This window comes from Pseudonaja textilis, chromosome 4 (genome assembly GCF_049901715.1).
Source record: "Pseudonaja textilis isolate UNSWEBS1 chromosome 4, rPseTex1.2, whole genome shotgun sequence".
Taxonomy (NCBI): Eukaryota; Metazoa; Chordata; class Lepidosauria; order Squamata; family Elapidae; genus Pseudonaja; species Pseudonaja textilis.
The window spans coordinates 41,116,834-41,139,362 of NC_141993.1; the positions used below are offsets into that span (position 1 = coordinate 41,116,834).

Consider the following 22,529-nt stretch of genomic DNA (forward strand, 5'->3'; position numbering starts at 1 on the left):
AAATAACTTTAGTTAGGACCATTTACTACTTTTGCCACATCCCTTAATGATCTGTGCGGGGTTTTTTTTCTTTTTTTTGTCCTTTTGCAAAGGAGAAAGATGACAGAGAAGAGATTCAAAGGAAATAAGGAGTATGCTGTTCGAGACTTTGAAAGCAATGTAGTTGTGTGGCAGCCTGGGGTAGTAAACAGGTACGATCACAATTGAGGCCAACATTTTTGCTGCTAAGTAAAACATTTTTAAGTGAATTTTTCCCCATTTTACAACTTTTCTTGCCAAAATTCCTAAGTGAATCATTGCAGCTGTTAAGTTAGTAACATGACTGTTAAGTAAATCTGGCTTTGCTTGTCAGAAGATCTAAAAAGGGGATCACATAACCATAGGACACTGCAATCATCATAAATATGAGTCAGTTGTCAATCACCCGAATTTTTATCATGTGACCATGGGAATGCTGCAACAGTCATAAGTGTGAAAAATGGTCATAAGTCACTTTTTTCAGTGGCATTGTAATTTCAAACGGTCATTAAATGAACTTCCGTAAATCACGGTTTACCTATACTCAAAGATTCCTAAAAGGAGATGAGTGGTTAGGAAGCAAAACAAAAGCCAAAGGTGTTAAACTATTATATCTTTCCAGTTGGAAAGCATAGTTGCAACCCTATGGTTTCCACACAGCAACCATCTCACTTAGGGGCACAGTCCTTATTCCAATTTGGTTTGTTAAATGAGGACTACCTGTAGTTTCATTTTAGTATCAATACATTACAATTTGAATATCTTCTGTCAAATACAATTGAATGCATTCAGATTTACTTTACTCTATAAACATTGGTGGATCAACCTGTAAAAATTATGATAAGAGCATCTTTACTAATAATCCTTTCTTCCTATACTATCCTTTTCTTTTCACATCTGAAAATGCTTACGGCTAATAGTCTTATTGCTGGGTTTTTCCAGAAGTCATTGCTTCTTAGAATCACATTCCAACTCCACAAAGCCAAAAGAGTAATATAAGCAGACAAAATTATTGATTAGATAATTTTCTCTTCCTTCTAACCATGCTAACTGTGCATCATTACACTTTATGTTGATGAGTAGCAGATGACTGGAAATCAAACCATCAGTCTCCAACTCCCAAAGAAATTCCAGTTTAAAGAAACACTGTTCACTGCAACAATTCTTTTAAACCCATATTAAATGTTTTTAAACAATTTAAACAAGCTATTCTTGCACATCTTTATAATTTAAATTTAAATTAACTTTAAACTTGCCAGATTAGAAAAACATGTAAAAGATTTTATTAAAAAATCTGCTTTTGGTTTGAGTCTATATTATTATACAGTGTTTTCCAGTCAGAAGCAGAATGGAAATGTTGTTTCCCTTTTAATTGTAAAAATTCCAGACAATGTTTATATTTCTCCCAGGATTTCAACTGTGATGAAAAGAATCCAAACAATGGAAAAACTGCATTTAATACCTAATAGCACAAGAAGAGCCATACTAGGCTGCCATATGGACAATAAACAGATGGTGCTATTTGTTCTGACAGGACTAATTCTACTTGCTGAAAATAATGACAATTTGATATGGGTACTTATTTGCATCCACCATCCTCTCTTCCAGCAGGTGATCAATACTGTCAACAGTACCAGTATTTTTTTAAAGAACTTCAGCTCATTCAGCAATATATACAATGATAGCTATATAAATCAATATTATATTTTTACTGTTAACAACTAAATAGAGTCATATCATTTTTATATATAACTATCTTCAGCCTTTCATAGTACATTGATTGACATTAACGATGCACAGAAGCTTAATCTGCATTAAAGGTCAATAAGAGTTCTGGAGACAGATGGATCTTTCAGAAGGGTGTTAATCTCAATTAGCTCACTGTCCATATATGGAGAAAAATTGTTAAAAGGAGATATAATTCTAGAATGATTAATATGGGGAAACACATGGATTATTCTTTTTAATAAAATAGAATAAAGTTTGTGGGACAGCAGGATCAAGGATTCCATTTACACTGAAAGAGATACCAAGGTTTGGAAAAATGTTATATTCAGAATGAATATAACAGTATGTGAGAATCATCCTAGAGGCAGGGAGAAGAAAAGGCAATTTAGCCTTAGCATGAATGTGAACAGCTCAGAAGGGACCATTATTTTACTTTAAAGGGAATAGAGATGAAATGTACTTTTAGATTTGCAAGACTTAATAATGTAATCTCTCAATAAAATAGAATTAGCTCAGCTGGCCATTCTTCCTGTCGGATCTACCTCACAAGGCTGACAATGAATGCAATTGAGAGGAAAATATTTATCACTGAGAATGGCAGGAAAAAAAGCTTATTATAGTTCATTAATTTTGAAAATGCACATATAAAAATAAACAGGCTTTTGAGTGAATTCTTTTGAGTGAATTCTGAGTTGAAAGTTGGTGCTAAATGCACCAAGAATAGTACACAATTGAAGTAAAGTATGTGGCAAATAAACAGAATGCTTCAAATCTGTACTAAGTGATCTACCCATCTAGGAAATTTACCAGTACCACAATACAGCTGCTCAAGCAGTGGCATGCATGCCAAGTTGTCCAAAATAAAACTTCTACTAGAACTGCACTGGATGTTGGCTGACTTCCTAGTGTAATTCAAAGAGCTAGATATCACAGAGTTGAGAGTTTGCCTATGGGACTGCATATCCCAATGTCTATCTGCTATCTAATAAGATCACGAAGAATAGAGTCACTTTGTATTCTATATAAAATACAGAATTCCCCACTTAAGTCAGAAAGTGTGTCATAACTGCACAGTTATTTTATGGAATGGTGATTTATTCTAATATGAAATGAGAAAAATGTACCCTTGATTCAGAATTCTAAAATACAGAATTCTAAAATACCTTCAGAACAGTGTTACTACAATATGTCATATAGAACATTATAAGAATGAGTTGAGCTGGATAGCAATAGCAATAGCACTTAGACTTATATACTACTTCAAGTGCTTTACAGTCCTCTCTAAGAAGTTTACAGGGTCAGAATATTGCCCCGAACAATCTGGGTCCTCATTTTATCTACCTCAGAAGGATGGGAGGCTGAGTCAACCTTGAGCCTGGTGAGATTTGATCTGCCAACTTATAGGCAGTTGGCTGTCAGCAGAAGTAGCCTGCAGTACTTCACTCTATCCACTGCACCACCGAACTGGCTGAGTTAGAATCAGAGGGGGCGGCGGGGATGAGGAGGAGAAGGAGGAAAAGAATCTTTCGAATTTAATTCTGATGTACAAACAAACCTGATATAAAGCAATAGTATGTCCATATCTCTGAAGGGGTCCTTTCAATATAGGCACCACATTCCAAATGCTGCTTTCCAAATTATAGCTAAAAAGTGAATAAATAAATAGTTTATTATCTATAAGCAAAACTATAGACTTGTATATGCTTACAAATTAAAATATCATTTTCTGTTTCTTCCTGATATGCCATATAACATCTAATAAATATAATAAATTAGAAATTAATTTTTGCAATTTTTCCTTATCCCACCAATGTTTTTAACCAATAAAACACGTTTAAAAATGAATAAATTTTCAAACAAGATTTTCAATTGATTATTGATTGTTTTTCTCAATGGGTTTATGGCTTATCTTTAATCAAGAAGTGACCATTTTCTGAAAGTTGCAGAAATTTATTTTGTAGGTGTAGTTTTGTGTGTTTCATGAAACCCATGTCATAAAATATCATCAGTTGTATGAAAGCATTGGCAGTGCCAGCAGCCCAAGTTGGTTTTCACTGAACTTAAAGATATTTATTATCCCTCCCAAAAGGGCCAAGACTTTAAGCATAGCAGAATTATATTTGTTAATCAAGTATGATCTAAAATATGAAGACATACATTAAAAAGAATACAATTTTCTAATTAAAATCCTAGTGGAAGAAATACCACTTTATAGATAATTTTTAAAATAAGAAAATGCAGCTAAAATGCAGCTCAAACAAGTTTCTTAGTCTGGAGACAATGAAGAATAGAGTTTTCTTTGTCAGGCCTATCTCAGTGTAATTCAAAGAAATGAATTTTAGAGATAAAATGGACATTTATCTATGAAAATGCTTTTGCACATGTACAGAAGTTTCTTCCAATATTATAGTCCGATTGAAACAGAAAATTGTCTTAGCAGATCGAATACAAACCAGAGTCCTTCCTACTAGGGATTTTTGATAAGCAAATTTCCAAAAAAACCAAATACATAACAATACACATTTTAACAGCAGCCAGATTAGCCTTCGCTCAACACTGGAAACAACATCAAATTCCATCAGAAGAAATGATTATTGAAAAAATCTCAAAATGTGCAGAAATGGATAAATTGACTTTGGCGCTAAAAAACAAAGACACTTCACTATACTATGATAGCTGGAATTGTTGGTATAATTGGATTGACCAAAGATAAATAATATATTATAAGGCATAAAAGAAAAGTATCAATACATAATAACGAGGTAACGATATAAGTTAAAAACAGGTGTGGTTATATGACACAAGGTGATGAAAACAAAAGAAGATCTTGCAAACTGTTAAAAAAAGAATACTTTTAATCCTGTAACCTCTTTCTTTCTTTCTTTTCTTAAAATTCTTTCCCTCTCTTCCTCTTCTCTCTTCTTTCTTTTCTTTCTTTCTTTCTTTTGCTTATTTGTGTATGTATTGTGACTGGTTTTAATTGTAAAAATTAATAAACTATATTTAAAAAAAAAAAAGAAACAGAAAATCTTACAAATGAAGCAAACTTCAAAAAGGAATAAATCAAGTCTAGGACTTCCGGTTTGCAGCACTTCGGTGCAGGCAGGAATCCGCGACCGTGCGCGGTCCCTGCCTGTGTTCACTGCCTGAGTGCCCCGAACCATTTGGCTTTGGGGCTAAGCCACCTTTGCAGAAGGTGGTGAAGACTGGGGGGCTCTGGCAGGGATGAGAGACATCGCATGTCTCTTCCATAGCCAGCTAAATCTCCCTCTCCGAAGACAGCTGAGCGGCGGTCTGTAATGGCCGCCACATAGAAGAGCTCAGCCAGAAAAAGAAAGTGCAGGAGGAGCTGTGAAGAAGTGAAAGTGATCTTTGCTGACCGGGACAAAGCAACAGTGAAAGTATCCTGATATTTAATACTTATTAAAGATACATTGTTCCCAGACTGAGTAAGCAGCGAATGGATATTAAAGGGAAAACTTTTTTTCTTTTCACTCTCCTTCCAAACGGAACAGCAATAGAACTTTGAGAGAAATCGGAAAACCCGCATTGGAGGTATGCTAAATGCTAAAGACTATGCTAATGCTAAAGGGATATGGATTTCTAAATATTTAAAGAAAAAATCTTTTTTTGCTGTAAGAGGGAAGGGAGAGGAAAAAAATTGAAGCAGAATTTGAAAATAAGGAGCAGACTGTCTAGAATTTTAAAGAGCCATTTGAACGTTAATAAGACTTCAAAAAGACATATTTCAACTGGAACTTTGTGACTTAATAGTAACCCCAGAAAAAGAAATGGAAGAAAGGAAAAAGTGCTAAAAGAAATAGTTTATCTGGATTGTTTGGTTACTTTGGATCTTTTGGGAAATTTTTTTTTCTTTGCTTAAAAACACTTGGGTGGTTGTTTTGGGAAAAACTTTTCCTCTTTATAATGGCATTATCTTTGGATGAATCCAAAACTGAATATCAAAAATATAAAAAGGAAGAACAAGACTGGAAAGATACTTTGGGCATTCTTTTTCAATCTCTAGAAATGGCAGTACATTCTTATGGAGAATTGATTGCGCGGCAGGATGATTGGGACAAAGAAGAAACCATCTTTGATGAACATGTGATCCTATCTGGGGAAGAGAAGAAAGAGGAAAAGAAAAAAGGGATTTTAAGACCTAAAAAAACAACCAAAAAAGATAAAAATGAGTTGAAAGGTGGATATAAGGTTAGAAAACAACAGAAAGGGGGAAAGCAGAAGAAGAAAAGGGAGGTGGAGAGACAAAGGGGTAAAAAGGGTAAGGAGAAGAATAAGCAAGGGAGAAAGGAAGGGGTGAGAAGTCTTAATGACGGGAAGCAAGATTTAAAGAAACAAAATTCATTTAGAAACAATGGGTAAATCTAATTGAAAAAGGGATTCTGTAAGGTACATAAGATTGTGTTTTTATAGGTGTTTTTAGAATAAAATGTTTAAGATATAAATGAGTATTAATAAGTATGATTAAAATGGTATTGACAGTGGTACCAGCCACATTATATATCTATAGATTTGTTCCTTTGTTGTTGCTGTTCATTCTTTTTTTTCTTTTTTTTTCTATATAATACATTGTGTAATTTTAGAATGTGCTAAACAGAATCCCAATACAAGTTATGTGTGATATTAAGTATTATTAGGTTAGGGGAAAGAGTTAAAGGCGTCATACTCCAATCAGTGTACAGGAGAAGTTTTGTTTAAAGAGAAAAGATGAATGGATAGCTGAGAACAGACAAAGAATGACAAGTATTATGATTTGAACTGAGATGAGATAAGTAGAATAAAACTAAGAGAGTTAAAAGAAGGAAGAAGCTATATAGAAAATGGAAAACGGTGATAAGATATGGAATGGTATATAAAAGGAACATGATTTTTGAAGTTGTGTCTGTACGATGAGTTTTAACCCGGGATCAAGCAACTTTCAGAAAAGATGTTTTATGTTTCTATGTTTTATGTCTTGTTTGTTTGTGTATTGTATTGGAAGAGAACAATGAAATTGTATAAGACAGATGGATATAAAAAATGTATACAATCTAAAGTTAAAGAGATATAATTCGAATAAATAGAAGGAAAGGGAGTAATAAAGAGAAGTTGGGATAAGATATGAAGTTGAACAGATAAGGTAAATATATATACTAAATTGTGTTTATATGGAAATGTGATAATTTGGAATAACTCTGTCTTTAAATAAGATGTTGCATTGGTTTTTTCAGAAAAAGATTTCCTATGTTATTATATTCTGTTTTGTTCGTTTGTATATTGCTTTGTAAAATTAATAAAATTTGTTAAAAAAAAGGAATAAATCAAGTCTTGTTATATTTGGATGGACACACACACACATGCGCTTGGATACACACACGTGTGTATGTGAATCCGTAGATTTCTGCAATTTTTACTTCCTTGGGGAAAGACAAGGACAATGGTAATGTCCTTGTCAATGCAGAGTTTTGCATCATTTAAGTTAGCTCTGAAGCTTTTATTTTTAATTCATGTATATAAAACAAATATAAAAGCATACAGCCTTACCACACTTTGTTCCCCCCTCAAGCCCTCCCCACTTTAGTTCATTAATCCACAACACTTCACTTTCAATCATCTCTCTTTCTGGAAGGTCTGAACTGAACTATGAGGCAGCAAGAAGGCAAGACAGGCGTAGAAGAGAGAGATGCTTTTCATTAATTTTCAACAAACAAAATTAAGAAAAGAAATAACTTACTTTAATACCATCTGGAAGGTACTGTAATTAAATGCATATCCACCAATTACCCACATAAACTTTCCATGAAGAACTGCCTTATGGGAAGCCCTGCTCACAGATGGACTAAATGGTTTCACGTTAGGCAGAATCCAATATGATTCCATTGAGGGGACATTCAAAGAGCAATCAGGACCTGTTTAAAATACACAGAGAGAGAAAATCATACCTGGGGTGTATTCTTATTAATTCAAACACAACGATTTTTGATAGTAATTACAACTGAGATAGTACAATATATAAAGTGAGCCAACCTCATATATTGTAGAATACTCAATGCATATAGACATTCTAAAAATTTGACAATTTGCATACTCATGTATTTTAAATGGCATGTTAGTTTAGTTTCTAAGATGACAAATTTTATTTTTACTGTAAATATTTTCATATACTTAAAAGAATATTTTAAAGGCATACAGAAGATATGCTTTTCTATTATTTTTACCTTATGGAAGAAGATTGTGAAGAACAGTGACACCAAGTGGTAAATTACACACTCTATTACATACAAGAAAAATATATTCATGTTTAAAATATTTTTTTTTCCTATAATTCATCCAGTTTATTGTAATCTGATGCAACACATAATTATGAGAGTATATTACACATAAAACTACTGTATTCTATGATTTACTCAACAATCAACAAACCCCAATTCATCTAGAATTTTAAAAACTCCCTGACCTATTTAGATTTGAGTTTCTTCATTTTAAAGCACTTATAACTAAACCCAATCCAAAAAGAATCCTGGACTGTTTACAACACCAAACAAAATGAAAAACATAACTAAATCAAAATCATTTATCAAACAAACAATTAATCAAAAAATAAAACAAAGTTAACATGTAGGATAAAATACAAGATAGGCCCCCACAGCTATCTGCTGGGACTGAGAGTATCTTCCTATTAAATCATTTTGTTAAGAAGATGCAGCAAGCAGGAATTGTATGTACTTCTGGGTACCTGTATTCCATACTGTGGGATCTTTTACAGAAAAGGCTATATCCCCATTAACTTCAAAGCAGGCAAAACTTTCAACAAGCCAACACTCTGAATTGGGTCTAGATGCCTTTTGACAAGCAATTTCTTTGATTATTTTATTTTTATAATAAAAGAATGTTCCACGTGATTTGTTTATTTTCAGTAGGCTCTATTAAGATTCTGGCATTACAAGACTATTTCACCACACAACTTTAGGCATTCATAGTTATTATCAACACCTAATCTCTTTGGCTCCAAATTCCTCAATATGTGATAGATATTCCCTGCATATTAGGTACAATTCAGAGGTGGTATTCAGCAGGCTCTGACCAGTTCTGGAGAACCGGTAGCGGAAATTTTGAGTAATTCAGAGAACCAGTAAATACCATCTCTGACTAGAGATTTTACAGTATCCTTCCTCTGCCACACCCACCAAGCCACGCTCACAGAACCGGTTGTAAAAAAAATTGAATCCTACCTCTGGTATAATTATTGCAGTAATTTTACTGACTTTTATCCAAGTAAGCATGCCATGCATTAAAAATAAAGCCAGTTTTAAAGATTGAAACCTCTCATAAATTTATATGAAATTTGGCAGGATGAATATAAAGCTCCACTTTATCTCCAAATTTCATCCCATTCTACCAGAAAAAAAGCTGTTTGAAAATGGGGTTTTTTCATAGTACTTCCTGCTACTTTGTTTAATTTTAAAAATTACCTTGTAAATCAACAGGAACAGCCTTCAAAATAATTATTTTAGAAATACCAAGTAAAATATACACAATAAGAATTTATAGTTGCTTAATTAAAAAAATTATACCTGCTTAAAACTTACACATTACTGATTCATTCCTCAAATTTATTTCACTCAATATTAAATTTTAGAAGAAAACTTTATAGTCAATTGACCCTATCAAATATATAAAATACAAAAATGAATAGAAACAAAGAAAACAAACTTCAAAATAAATCATCCTCCCTACAATTAACCCCAATCTGATCTCAGTATTTTGTTCTCTTTTGAGATGGCCTTTGAATGAAGAGTGCTGGTAATATGCAGGTTTATTCCCTGCAATAAAGAATGCTGCAAATTGTCTCAATATTAATTAATTAATAGCAGTGAATTATCAGAATGTAAAAGTTGACATCAACATTGATCATCTTTACATTTACAGGAAATATAAATGCTAGTTTTCTTGCTCCAGTACTCTGGACAGCTCCTTATATCAAAAGATGTGTACACATGCACGCGCACACACGCATGCATGAACATGCACACGTACACACAAATAGGTAGGGTTCAATACATTGGAGATATGTAAGCTCTTATATCACAACATGCAGTAGCAACTGCTTTTATTGCTGCTAATGGATATTTATCACCACACAATTTTATAAACAATTATAATCTAATTAAATTTGTATCCCTGAACCAGGAGGAATTATACATCTGTACACATATCCTAGCCAAAAGAAGAGAATTAGGACAAGCACACATCACAGCTTACAAATCTGAAGATATCTACTGTAAGTTATTTTACAAACTACCAATTTTCACATGCTATCCTACTTTGATAGTCTGTTAGACAAATATGTAAGGAAATACTCATCAGTATTTGATACCTGAGTCCTATTACAGAATTTTGATTCTAAATAGCAAAAGCATCCCAAAACACCAACTTTCCAACTTTTTCTATAAATTCCAGATTGTGAAATGTGACTACGAGCACCATTATTTATTCCAGTACCATCAATGACATACCAGGGATAACAGACATTTGCCCTGATCAAACCTGTTATAAAAAGAAACATTCATAGTGATGGATACAGATGGATAGAGAGGCATATTCAAATAGAAAATCTAATATGGACCCCAGATAGAGACATATGTTACACAGATTGGGAATGTCTTAAATTAAAGCTATATTGCTCAGAATCATTCATCAGGCATGGAGGACAAGAGACCAGAAAAGGGCATAAGCTTTAAATGCCAGTGACAAGTGCTACACTATCCAAACATATTTCTACTTAAATTTTAGCTCTCAAACCTGAATTTCTGCAACCTCCTACTGAACAGTAGTATAATTCTAGAACAATTGATATAGGACAATATAGATTTAATTACCATATTTAAATATTGTCATATACAAATCTAAAAAATAGAGCTCCAAGCAATTTTCCAAGCAAGACAGTGTAAAGAAAAATTGGTATAATTAAACAATGACAGACTGAATTTATTATTCATTGTCTGAAAAACATTTTTACTTAATGGCTGGCTACCTCTTATAAACTAACCTGGAGCTAATTTGGTATAAATTTAGACAGGACTGAATTTAAAGGCTCTAGACAACTTATATCATTATATTATACCTTAATAGACTACAATTCCAAAACTGATAATGCAATATTTCTGCTAATCTGAATTAGAGATATGGTTTATCACTGCATTTTTAAACACTTTGCTTTGATTATATTTGAATTGATGGAATATTTGAATATTGAATATTTTGAATATTGATGGAAAAAAGTTTCTTAATAATAATAAAAAAGAATCTCTAATTTCTTTCCCCTGCTAAAAGAGCTAAACTTGTACCTAAATGATACTATATATTATTATGACTAATGTACAACAGGCTGCATTTTCCAGTTCTTCCTTATGTCAGTATATGTAAGACAGCAATGCTAGAATGTGCAGGCTGAACATTACTGAAATTTATACAAATCTGTAATTGAAACATTAATAATTCACTAATACAGTTGTATTAGAATTTATTTTAAAATGATATTTTAAAAATAGCTTGAACAATAATAGTTTTTCACACTTAATTTTGATTACCATTGCAGATGTTCATTTCACTATATCCACCAGAGGTCACAATTGTTTAAAAAGATATATTAGAATACTAAATAAACTCTTCATAATCTGAACCAAAGGCATTGGTGTAACCATTGAATCGATTCAAAGTTTGCATAACTTTGTATTAATATTTCATTTTTTTAAAAGCAGGTATTAAAAACTAAAATGCTTTATGATAAAATTTTCTATCTTTATAAATATTTTAAAGAAATATCTGAAATGCAATTAAGAATTAAAATTTAACTTCTTGCCCTGAGATAGTGCATTGTTTTAATTATCTATTGCAACAATCACAGTGCATGTACTTGTACAGACAGCTCTAATTTATTCCCTCCATTTCTCATTATCTCTCTTCACATTATATTTAATTCACACTATATTTAAAACCACTTTCTATTCTGGTTCAATCTACTAACACTAAGCTTCACTTAATTCTTATCCTTATTGTTTTCTTTTACATGTTTTCTTCATGCCACTATAAACCACCCAAATTTCAACCTTCTTCTCTTGCCCTTTTTAAATAGATACTAGGTTGGTTAGAAAACCTTATGCACTGCAGAATCTAAATTTTGGAATACTTTGCCATAGTTTGTCAGGCGCCTTTCACTGCTAGCTTATAAGTTATTTATGACTTAATTTTATTTTGTGCCTTTGAGCCAATGATAACCCCTGGCAACAACTTAAACAAGTCCCTGTAGTTTTCTTGGCAAGATTTTAGAAGTGGTTTGTAATGAGTTGAGAGAAAGTGCCTGGCCCAAGGACACACAGCTGGCTTTGTGCCTCAAGCAGGACTAGAACTCAGTCTTCTTATTTCTAGACTGGTACTTAACCACTGCATCAAACTGACTTTGTATAAGATAAATAGAATATATTAAATATACTTAAGATTAAATCTGAGTGAAAAAAAGTCATTCCAAAGAAAGTTTTGGTTTTTATTCCTTCTATGAAAATTAACTTCAAAAGAATTTGGAGGTTAAGATAGCAGGCCAGAAACCATGATCTTGGGCTAGTCAGTGCTGCCTTGAAGGCACTCCCCAACTTGTTTTTTGCAAATAAGTATGCCTTAAATCAGGGGTCCCCAACCACCGGGCTGCGGACCGGTATCGGTCCGTGGATCATTTGGTACCAGGCCGCAAAGAAAATAAAAATAAAATAAAAATGGCGGCTTTCTTCGCCTTCGGTGAATGCTGCTGGGATCAGGATCAAGGACACAAATGAAAGAAGGGGAGGGAGGAAGCAACCAAAGCCTGTCCTGCTCTCCGGCTCAGCGGCTTCGGTTTCCTCCCATCTCATTCCTCTCTCAGTCGCTCTCTCGCTCCTCCACCAGCCCAGGAAGAAACTGCTTCAAAGAAGCCGGCAGGGTGGCTTTTCCTGTCGGCGCAGCTCCTCCGAAGCACCCGTTCACCCCCACCCTGCCGCCCGCGGTTCAATCCAGTGCTCCGTTCTGCCTGCTGCCTGCCTTCGTTTCTGGTTGTTTCGGAGTAGCTTTGGCTGAGAATAATAACTATTCGCCTCTTTTACTCAGCCGAAGCTGCTCCGAAACAACCAGAAACGAAGGCAGGAAGGCAGGCAGAACGGAGCACTGGATTGAACCGCGGGCGGCAGGGTGGGGGTGAACGGGCGCTTCGGAGGAGCTGCGCCAACAGGAAAAGCCACCCTGCTGGCTTCTTTGAAGCAGTTTCTTCCTGGGCTGGTGGAGGAGCGAGAGAGCGACTGAGAAAGGAACGAGGCAGACACCTGAGGGATAAGGCTGAGGGAGGGAGGGAGACATCTAAGGGATGAGGCTGAGGGAGGCAGGGCTGAGAGGCGGGGCTTCTCAGCCATCCTGCAGGGACTTGTCCTGAGCCTCCCTGAACTTGGTGGTTTGCTGGCAGACGTTTTATTACCCGACTAGATAACAACATCAGATGTTATCTAGTCAGGTAATGAAACGTCTGCAAGCAAACCACCAAACTTGACTCCTCCCCTCCCCCTCCTTGAAAAAGTGTCTTCCCCCCATCCTTGAAAAGGTGTTTCTGCGTGAAACTGATCCCTGGTACAAAAAAGGTTGGGGACCACTGCCTTAAATGATCATATACAATAGAATTGCTGGACAGGGATACTGTGTCAGCAAGAGACACATTTTTCAAATATGCTTGACTAGGTGGCCTTAGCAATTTCATAATGGAAAGCTATTTTGTTTCACTCACAGTATGGCATCAGAATGGCCAAAACTTAAAAGACAAAAAAAATACCCATTATAAAATAACGGGTCAGAACATGCAAAAATATTTTTGTGGGAATATGCCACAAAGGAGATTAAAAAAAAAAAAGAACAGATGTTAACAGTTCCCATTTTTATTGTCACAAGTTCATCTCAATCTGCAAATAGAAAAAAATTCAAAATACCTGAAAAATTGTCAGAGTGGGATAGTAAGAGTCGAATAATTGTTTTACAAATGTCTGTAAGATGAAATAAATAGCAATTCATGAATAATTCTTGTAATACTGCCAACTCCACAAGGGTATAAGTAATTTTACAATAAGATTCTATTGATACCAATTTTAATTAAAGTTGAAGTTAGCGGCTACAATCATAATACAGCAAACTCTCTTTCAAACTTTGGATTATTAAATATATGAGCATTGAGTAAAAAATAATGACTCCAATGTCTTAAGACTAAAGCAGAAGGCAATATTGATATATTAGAAGCTCTGATATGTTCTTTCACATTAGCTCTTTTCTTCAGTTGGCAGAAATTTGCTGTGAGCAAAAGTGAAGTCATTTTTCACTATATGCTCATTGCTATAGTTTAAGCAATATACTGTGATTGAAATTTTTGACTGCCAAGAAAATCCCTCTGGTTGAAACTCACCACTAAATGCATATTATTTATGATAATTGTTTTGATATTAATACTGTCCATCACTGTGCCAAACAACTGAACTTGGAAGAATACATTTGTAATAAAGATCACAAATTGATAAAGCTCAAAATGGACAACCTGAAACAGCACAAATTTCACATCAGAAAGGTTGATGAAGTGTTTATGGACAAGTGATAGAAACTGAGAAACTAAATCAAACTTGGCATTTCACATGAACCCTGGTCACATAACTAACGTTCCTAAATATTGGAAGGTTTATTCAAGATGAGTTCCTCAAATACTGATGGCAAGAAGAAAAATGTCAGGAGTTGACATTTGCCAGCATTTGTCACTGTACAAGAACAAAGGTAAGAATTTTCTTCACAGTTTCACATGAAGAAATGACAGCTGATGAAACATGGCTTCATCACTGACTTGGAAACAAAGTGTAAATCCATGGAATATTATCACAAAGATTCCTCTGCAGAATAAAATTAGTTTTCAGCAGGAAGACTTGGGCTTACATTTCTTGAGATCATATATGATGTTATTCACACATATTTCTTTGAACCTGCCTCAGTACTACTTTGCAACATTTTAATAATTATTAAGTAGAGTTTGAAATAACAAAAACTAAATTTTGCTGCAACACAACAACTCTAGCCCTCATACCTCATGAGCCACCCAAGAGGCAATTGTGAAATTGGATCTCATTGTCTTACCCCATCCATCATACAGTTCACATTTGGCATCATTTGACTTCTACCTTCTCCCAACATTGAGGGAATATCTTCATAGGCATTTGTTTCACCCAAATGAGGAGGTAAAAAAACCTGTCAGGACCTGGTTGAAGAGACAAAGTGCGGAGTTTTCCTGTTTCATTTATTAAAATATACCTATTTAAACTAACATGATGGAGATGAAAGCATTACTTTTCATTCAACCCTCACAGCAATTTAATAAAAAATAAATGTCACAAAGTAGTGTGAAAACAGTTGTCTATCTAGAAGACAAAAAGGAATGAAACTACACTTCCGGACAACTTGCTATGTTTCTGTTAACTTTCTATAAACCACTGTTCAAATTGTGATCAAGGCAATTTTATAAACTAATTTATGAATTATACCAGTAAAACCATACCTCAGTATAATAATTAAAATGTGAATAATGCCATTTTTTTCTTTAAGACACAGCCACAAGATGAAGGAGAAAATTGAGCTGGGAAAGAAAGCATTAAATCTCCTCCTCCCAAATGAAAGAGAGAAGATAAAAATTCCTAGTTGTGTGTAAAGAAGGAGGAAAAGAAGTAGCTGATGACTAAATCTTTAACATCTTGGTGTTTTTATGAACATGATATTGGGGGTGTTTTGGTTCCAATACTTATTTTGACTGACTCTAGCAAATCTCTTTGATCCATTATTTCATGAAATATATTTTTCTGAAATAGTTTTGTGTTCATATCAGTTTGCAGAACTGAGAGTTGAAATGCATTTATCTTTAGTATGTCAAATCTCCATCAGCTTAATTGAGGTTCATATAAAACACAGTGTAACACTTAAATATAAAATAAATCAGTTGGTTAGTTACAAGCATCCAAGATTTTCAGCATCAATCTAATGAGTATGCATTACTCAAATAGTGTGCATGAAGGACTAGTGTTTTCCTACACACACACACACACACACACACACACACACAAGTCATTACCAAAAACTCCTGCCCAAAAACAAAAAAAGTATTTAAAACAGCCCAGCCTCATAAAAAGGAAATAAATCCTTGATAGTAATTCTGTAAAATGCTTATAAATCCTTCCAATTCCCATTTAAACTGTAAAGAATTTCCTTCAAATAGTAAGGTATAAGGAGAGTATAAGTAGCTTTCCCAGGTGTCAATAAGAGAAAGAAAGAATGTTTTGACTTTATAATGTAAGCTAAGGTATTGACCATAGTTTACAAATCACAAAAAGCTGCGTTCAGATCAGATCATGCTCAGGCAAAACCCAAACTCCACTGTGTGAACCTATCCATAGGGTATATTTTCCCTTATTATGCCTTCTTTCCAAAAGCAATTACCTTATGAATGCTAGCAGTGCTGGATTCATACAAACATGAATAAAAACCAGTCATTTTAAACAAAATCTATTGGCTGCTTTCTTTAGACAAAACCAAATAAAACTGTATTAGTGATTTGTAAGCTGATGAACCTAGCCACTACCTAGTTTCAAGAGCTATATGAACATCAGAGAAACACTTTCTTTTGATGGAAGATGTTTGTGAATCACTCATTAAAGGAAATCTGTAAATTCTTTCCCTTTCTCAGCAGCAAATAATAAGACGGGAATAGATTTGTCTTCCTCATTACGTCATGTGGCATACTACATATTTTCTCCAACTTGTAAAGCTCAAAAGACAACATGCTACCTCTCACACAAGAAGTAAAGTACTAAGACATAGTATGTTCATCACATGTCCCTACTAGATGGAGAGAAATAAGCTTTCATAAACATTTTCAAGTACACAGTAATAAGCTATTTACTCATTTTTCTGCTGGCATAATAAGATTGCCCAACTGGAGTGGTGCAGTCGCCTCTCAATCAGGAGGCTGTGAGTTCAATCCTAGGTAGAGACAACTATTTCTCTCTCTGGCCACAATGAGAATATATCTGCGGAACAAAACTCTGCATTGGCAACAGGAAGGGCATCCGGCCAGTAAACACTGCTACCTCCATTCAGTTGCCCAGACTCAACCCCACAAGGGATTATGGGGTTGTTAAAAGAAGTGATAATACGATTGCTAACTATTGCAATCCCTATTGATCTCTAGAACTATTAAAGAATACAATTTTCCTAGGCTATATCTGGAATCTATAGATATTCAGCTGTTCGCAATTAGGAAATGTTGAAAGTTTATGATTTTGTATTAAAGGCAAAACTGTTCAATTTCTTTTTATTCTTTCCAATCCAAGAGAATATTGATATAAATTATGTAAAGTAAGAGTTCTTAACCTGGGGTCCATAGATTGATTTCATAGAGCTAGAAACCTGAATTTTTATTCCTGAACAGAAATAAAAATAAAAAATTGATATTCACTAGCCTTTAATTGAAACAGAGCTTTCATTCAGTAATGAATGTTGGCAAGAAAGTATATTATGATCTCTAGACTCCAATTTTTTTTAACTTCAATAAATGTCACTACACTATCTAAAATCATTACCTCCTTAAAAAGCAAACAGTTATACTTGCTTATATAAAGTAACATTTCCTTCCAAAGCATGAAACTGATTATCATCAATACAATTCACATTTCCAAGACTTCTTTGTATCCATATAAACCATTAATCCTATAATTCTAGAAATCTAGAATCCATTATATTTGCTCCTCTTTATATTATAACTCCTCTTTGCTGAGTTCACAGATCATGTTCAGGCAAAACCCAAACTCCATTATGTGTGAACCTGTCCATAGGTTCATAACAAGGTATATGAAGCCTGTTTTATGCTTTCCAATGCATGCATATACACAAAAATTTATAGACATAACATAATGGAACAATAAATGCCATATAGAGGCAATGCATTTGCAACTACTCTGAGTAGTAGAGAAAAAAGTATTCTCTACTACTTCATTTCACAAAAGAAAATTCAGACATCTTCTTTGCCACCCTTGGTAAAAGGCTTGGAAAGAATTCAAGAAGCCTTTCTCTGCACTGTTTTTCAACTTCGTTTTAATATATCCTTTCTCTCAGCAAGGTATTTGTATTTGTTACAAATACAGAAAAGAAAGAAAAGCATGAAATGACAGGATTGAAACTTGACAAAAACAAGGTACATGAATAAATATACACTCTGAATTAATTTAAATCTCCAGAATTGTATAAATTGCATCTCTATGGCTTTGATGGAATAATTAAAATTTTATGTATTGTATCAGGTGTTATTCATTTTAAATAGCACTATTTGATTAATATTATTTGAAAACTTACATTTCAGAAAACTGGAGAAATGCCAGAAGACTGGAGGAAGGGAAATATTGTTTCTAAGATCAAAAAGGATGATCAAGGAAGCAATAAAGTAATTAATATTCCAGAAGATCATAAAAATATAAGCATTTTTAAAGATTAGTAATAACCCAGCATGCTCAAGAGCAAACCCTACTGAACTAATTTTATTTTTAATAGAGTAACTTTTCATATCATAATATGGAATTCAGTAGCATGATTTCAGTAAAATTTCTGACAAAGAAATTGTCAGAATTTCTGATTAACAAGTCAGCTAAGATTGGCTGGATATTATTACAATTAAATGGTAATATTTAAATGGCATCCAAACAGGACAGCTACAGACTTCAACATATAGTCAGAACTGCAGAAAAAACGATTGCAACCAGTTTGACTTCCATTGAGGACCTATACACTTCACGAAATAGGGATGAAAAAATATCTGCAGATCCCTCACATCCTGGACATAAACTATTTCAACTTCTCCCCTTGGACACTGCTATAGGACATTTCATGCCAAAACAATTAGACACATAGTTTTCCATCTCTCTATTGAACACTTAATTTCCACAGCATTGTCTTAGGCCTAAGAGATTATCCATGTAGTAGTTTGTATTGCTATTAACCTTCTCATCTCCTCATATTTCTTATCTTCTCATCTTTCTCATCTTTCCCATTATGTTCTCCTATTAGTATCTATGATTATCACTTGTGGTATCTTCTTATTGCAACTATGATTTATATGATCCATCACTTTGTTGTCTGTATGTACGCTGAGAGCTTACACACTGGAGGTGAATTCTTTGTGTGTCCAGTCACACTTGACCAATAAAGAATTCTATCCATCCATCCATCCATCCATCTATTCTGAATAGGAAGTTGAATTAAATGGCCATAGTAGCTTGTTCCAGCTGTAGATTCTATTATAATGCCAGGATATTCACAAAATTATCCCAGAATTACTAAATCAGAATATCTGTATAAGCCTCAATATAACAACTAAGGAATGTTCATCTAAGTCAGAGCTGTCAAACTCATAGCCCATGGGCTGGATGCATCATGCACTGGCCATGCCCAATTTAGTGAAGCGGGGATATGGTCACACAATACATCACGTGACACAGCTGTGACAACACCCCTGATCTAAGTACATCGGGGTTTGAAGCCAGAAACTTGCAATCTTCTGAGATAATAATCAATAGATGAAGTGAGGACCATCAGTTAAGAGAAGATAAATTAGATAAACAACCAGCTGTAGTATATTCATTACTATTTTAGTCTATTCTAATGGACAGACAGACAAGACACTTCACATGTTTTACATACCATGAAATACTTTCCATTGGTTTTTAGCAAAAAATGTTAACTTACCTTGCCAACTATCATTGCAGACACAAAGTTTCTCTCCTGTCAAATCACAGTAACCGTGATCAGGACTTCCACAGTTAGCTTTACAATAAGGGATATCACACGCTTCTCCTTTCCAATACTTGTCACACTCACAATATACTTGGCTTGGTATTGAGCCACTAGTTGTGCATTTCCCATGTCCTGAGCAGTTATTCGGACATGAATTAATTCTATAATGAACAATATCAGAAGAAATGAGTTGATGCAGCACCAAAGAGAAATAGTCATTATTTATACATTCAAGTTATTTTTTATTTTATATAAGTAATTTCTTAATTACTTCAGATTACTTAAAATTATCAAGCAACAAAACCAGAAATCAGTGATAAGATGATCATGCACTGCATTTTTATTTTTCCATAAGGTATTTTATTAGCATACTACATACTAAAGCACATCTATAAAGAAGAAATAAGTCAAGAACAACGGGTTGAAAATACAGTCTTACATATCATTCCAATTTTGTAAGACTTGGGCATTTCTATTCCACTATAGCAAAAGAAATAAAAGTAGGATCAGCATAAAGATTTGATTTCCCAACATATTTTTAGTATTAGATTTCTAAAATATAATATTCACATAATAAATGGGGAAGAGAATCAAATAGAAAAGGTAACTATTTTGGCCTTTAAGAACATTCTGTTTATCAGACACAAGTGTGAAAGTAATTATATTTAATATGCTAAAAGCCAAAGACATGTAATACCCAAGAAAGATGGACTATTAAGAAATATGAAATATGAATAAATAAAATCTCACTTTTGAGTTTTGTAAAAGAGCAAAATATTCCAAGAGAAGTGAATATGGAGGTAAAAGTATCAGAAATTGCTTTTACACTTTTGAAGTCTGGAGTTAAGGGCACAATTTTCAGCTCTCTATGGTATCAATGCTATTATGCTTTACTCTATAAAAACTTAGCCTTTAAGTCCAAGAAATTTGTTTCTAGTTGGCCCATTTAGAAAGACCAATCCAGACAAATGAGCACCCATATGTATATATGGGTCTGCGTCTGTGAATATGAACAGAGAAACAGAAAGACGGAGACCAATATACACACACTCTCAAAATCTGTACGTTTCCATGAACAGATTGTACTGTTTAAAACATTTTTTCAATCTATCTTCTTTGAGATACAACTTCACACACTAATAAATACAGGTAGTCCTCATTCAGCAATCACTCATTCAGGGATCATTTATAGATATCACAGTGCTGAACAAAGAAACTTATGACCAGCCCTTGTAGCTGCAACCATGATAGCATCTCCACAGTCATTTCATCACGTGGGTGATTTGCAATTACAACATCACAGGGGAACAGAGTTAAATGATCGCCACTTGTGACTTCACTGCCAACTTTTAACAAGGTCCATGACTGGCAGGAGATTGCAAATGGTGCGGTGACCATGTAATATTCGCTTAACTGCAGCAACCAATCCCAATCCCAACTACCATCATTGAACAAGGACTACCTGCAATAACAGATGCACTAAACACAGTAACTACTAAGTATTCTTTAAAGTTGGAGTCTCCAACCACCAGGCTGTGGCCCACCACCAGGCTGTGGCCTATTTGGAATTGGGACACATGAAAGGTGGGCTGGCACACAGACACCCAGCTCCACTCTTGCAAGAAATTCCATCAATAGTCAAGAGTTCATAAAAGCAGTAGCTCATGCAGCCCAGCTCCCCTCCCCGCCCCCCCCCCATCAAGCCAGTCCGCAAAGGACTTGCTTTAAAGACTTCTTGACTATTGATGGAATTCTCTTTATTAACATTTTTCAAGCTATATGTGTGTTACGTACATTCTTCTCAAAATCGAATTTTCATAAGCTTACTTCAAATGTTTTAAGCTCCAGGTCTCACGTAATAAAAGAAATACATTGCCAATTAATTAACAGAAAAAATAATAGATAAGAAATACTTACGAGTAAAAAATATTGAATCCTGTTAGATTATAAGCAGCATCACTAAAAAAGTGTAGCAGTGCATAGCCAGATGTAGTTACTACTTCAGGTACAGTTTCATTTCCATGCACTTCTGGAACTATAAGACCACTGAAGAATTTTAAACGTAAGAGATATGTATTATTAATAAACAGTAAAAAGCTAGAGATTTGAACAAATCACATGAGTTCTTAGCATAATTTGGAAAATTGCATTCCATTGTAATATGTAAAGCAAAACACAGTGAGAAACATAAATATTTGCATACTGAATTAGTCAGAATTTCTAAATGATTTTGATTTTTTTAAATGTGTGATTTCCATACAATGTAGTTTAAAATAAGAGAATTCTGGAAATCAATTCTAGAAATGCCATAAAAATAACACAGTCAAAATGTATAAAGGCAATATTTCAGTTTTTAAAAAATTAAAAATTAAAATCATTGTACAGAAGCAACTTTTAAACATATGTTTTATTTCAAAGATGCAGGTTTACAATGTAGGCATAATTTTGCCCAGATTGGCTTAAGTTTAGTCTATATAACCAAGCTGCCACTAAGTCTTTTTCAATAGGCACGTCACATATTTTTCTCCACCTGTATCTGGTCCATGGAAAAATCAACGACCACATTCTTTTCTTGCTACAAATCCAAAAGGGTATTTTCTCATTTTTCTGCAATAGCGGCAATAGCAGCACTGTCTGGTTCAGCTGCTATACTTCATTTCTAGTCCAATTGCACACTATAAAGGAATTCCCTTTTCTCTAGCTACATTTTTGTTCTCTGTAGACCTGCTGCACTGTCTATCTCATTCTAAGTTAACAAGAAAATGAGTAAAACCTTATTGTTTTAATTTTTAAGAGGTGAAACAAGAGTTTGCCCTCCATCCCAGACAGAAAAAAATAGTCTTTCTTTCTTTCTTACTTTCTTTTCTTTCTTTTTCTTTCCTTCCTTCCTTCCTTCCTTCCTTTCTTTC

The 22,529-nt window shown here is 34.1% G+C and overlaps 1 protein-coding gene across 4 annotated transcripts in view; it reads right to left on the minus strand.

Annotated features, from left to right (window-relative positions):
• Positions 1 to 22,529, minus strand: part of ATRNL1 (attractin like 1) — a 497,977-nt gene that overhangs the window by 433,861 nt on the left and 41,587 nt on the right. For all 4 annotated transcript variants that reach the window (XM_026704834.2, XM_087932664.1, XM_087932666.1 and 1 more), the window contains exons 4-7: positions 21,538 to 21,666; positions 19,573 to 19,781; positions 7,481 to 7,655; positions 3,302 to 3,389 (exon numbers count right to left, since the gene is read on the minus strand). In XM_026704834.2, coding sequence (XP_026560619.2) covers positions 3,302 to 3,389; positions 7,481 to 7,655; positions 19,573 to 19,781; positions 21,538 to 21,666 — 601 coding nt within the window. The remainder of the gene's footprint in view (positions 1 to 3,301; positions 3,390 to 7,480; positions 7,656 to 19,572; positions 19,782 to 21,537; positions 21,667 to 22,529) is intronic.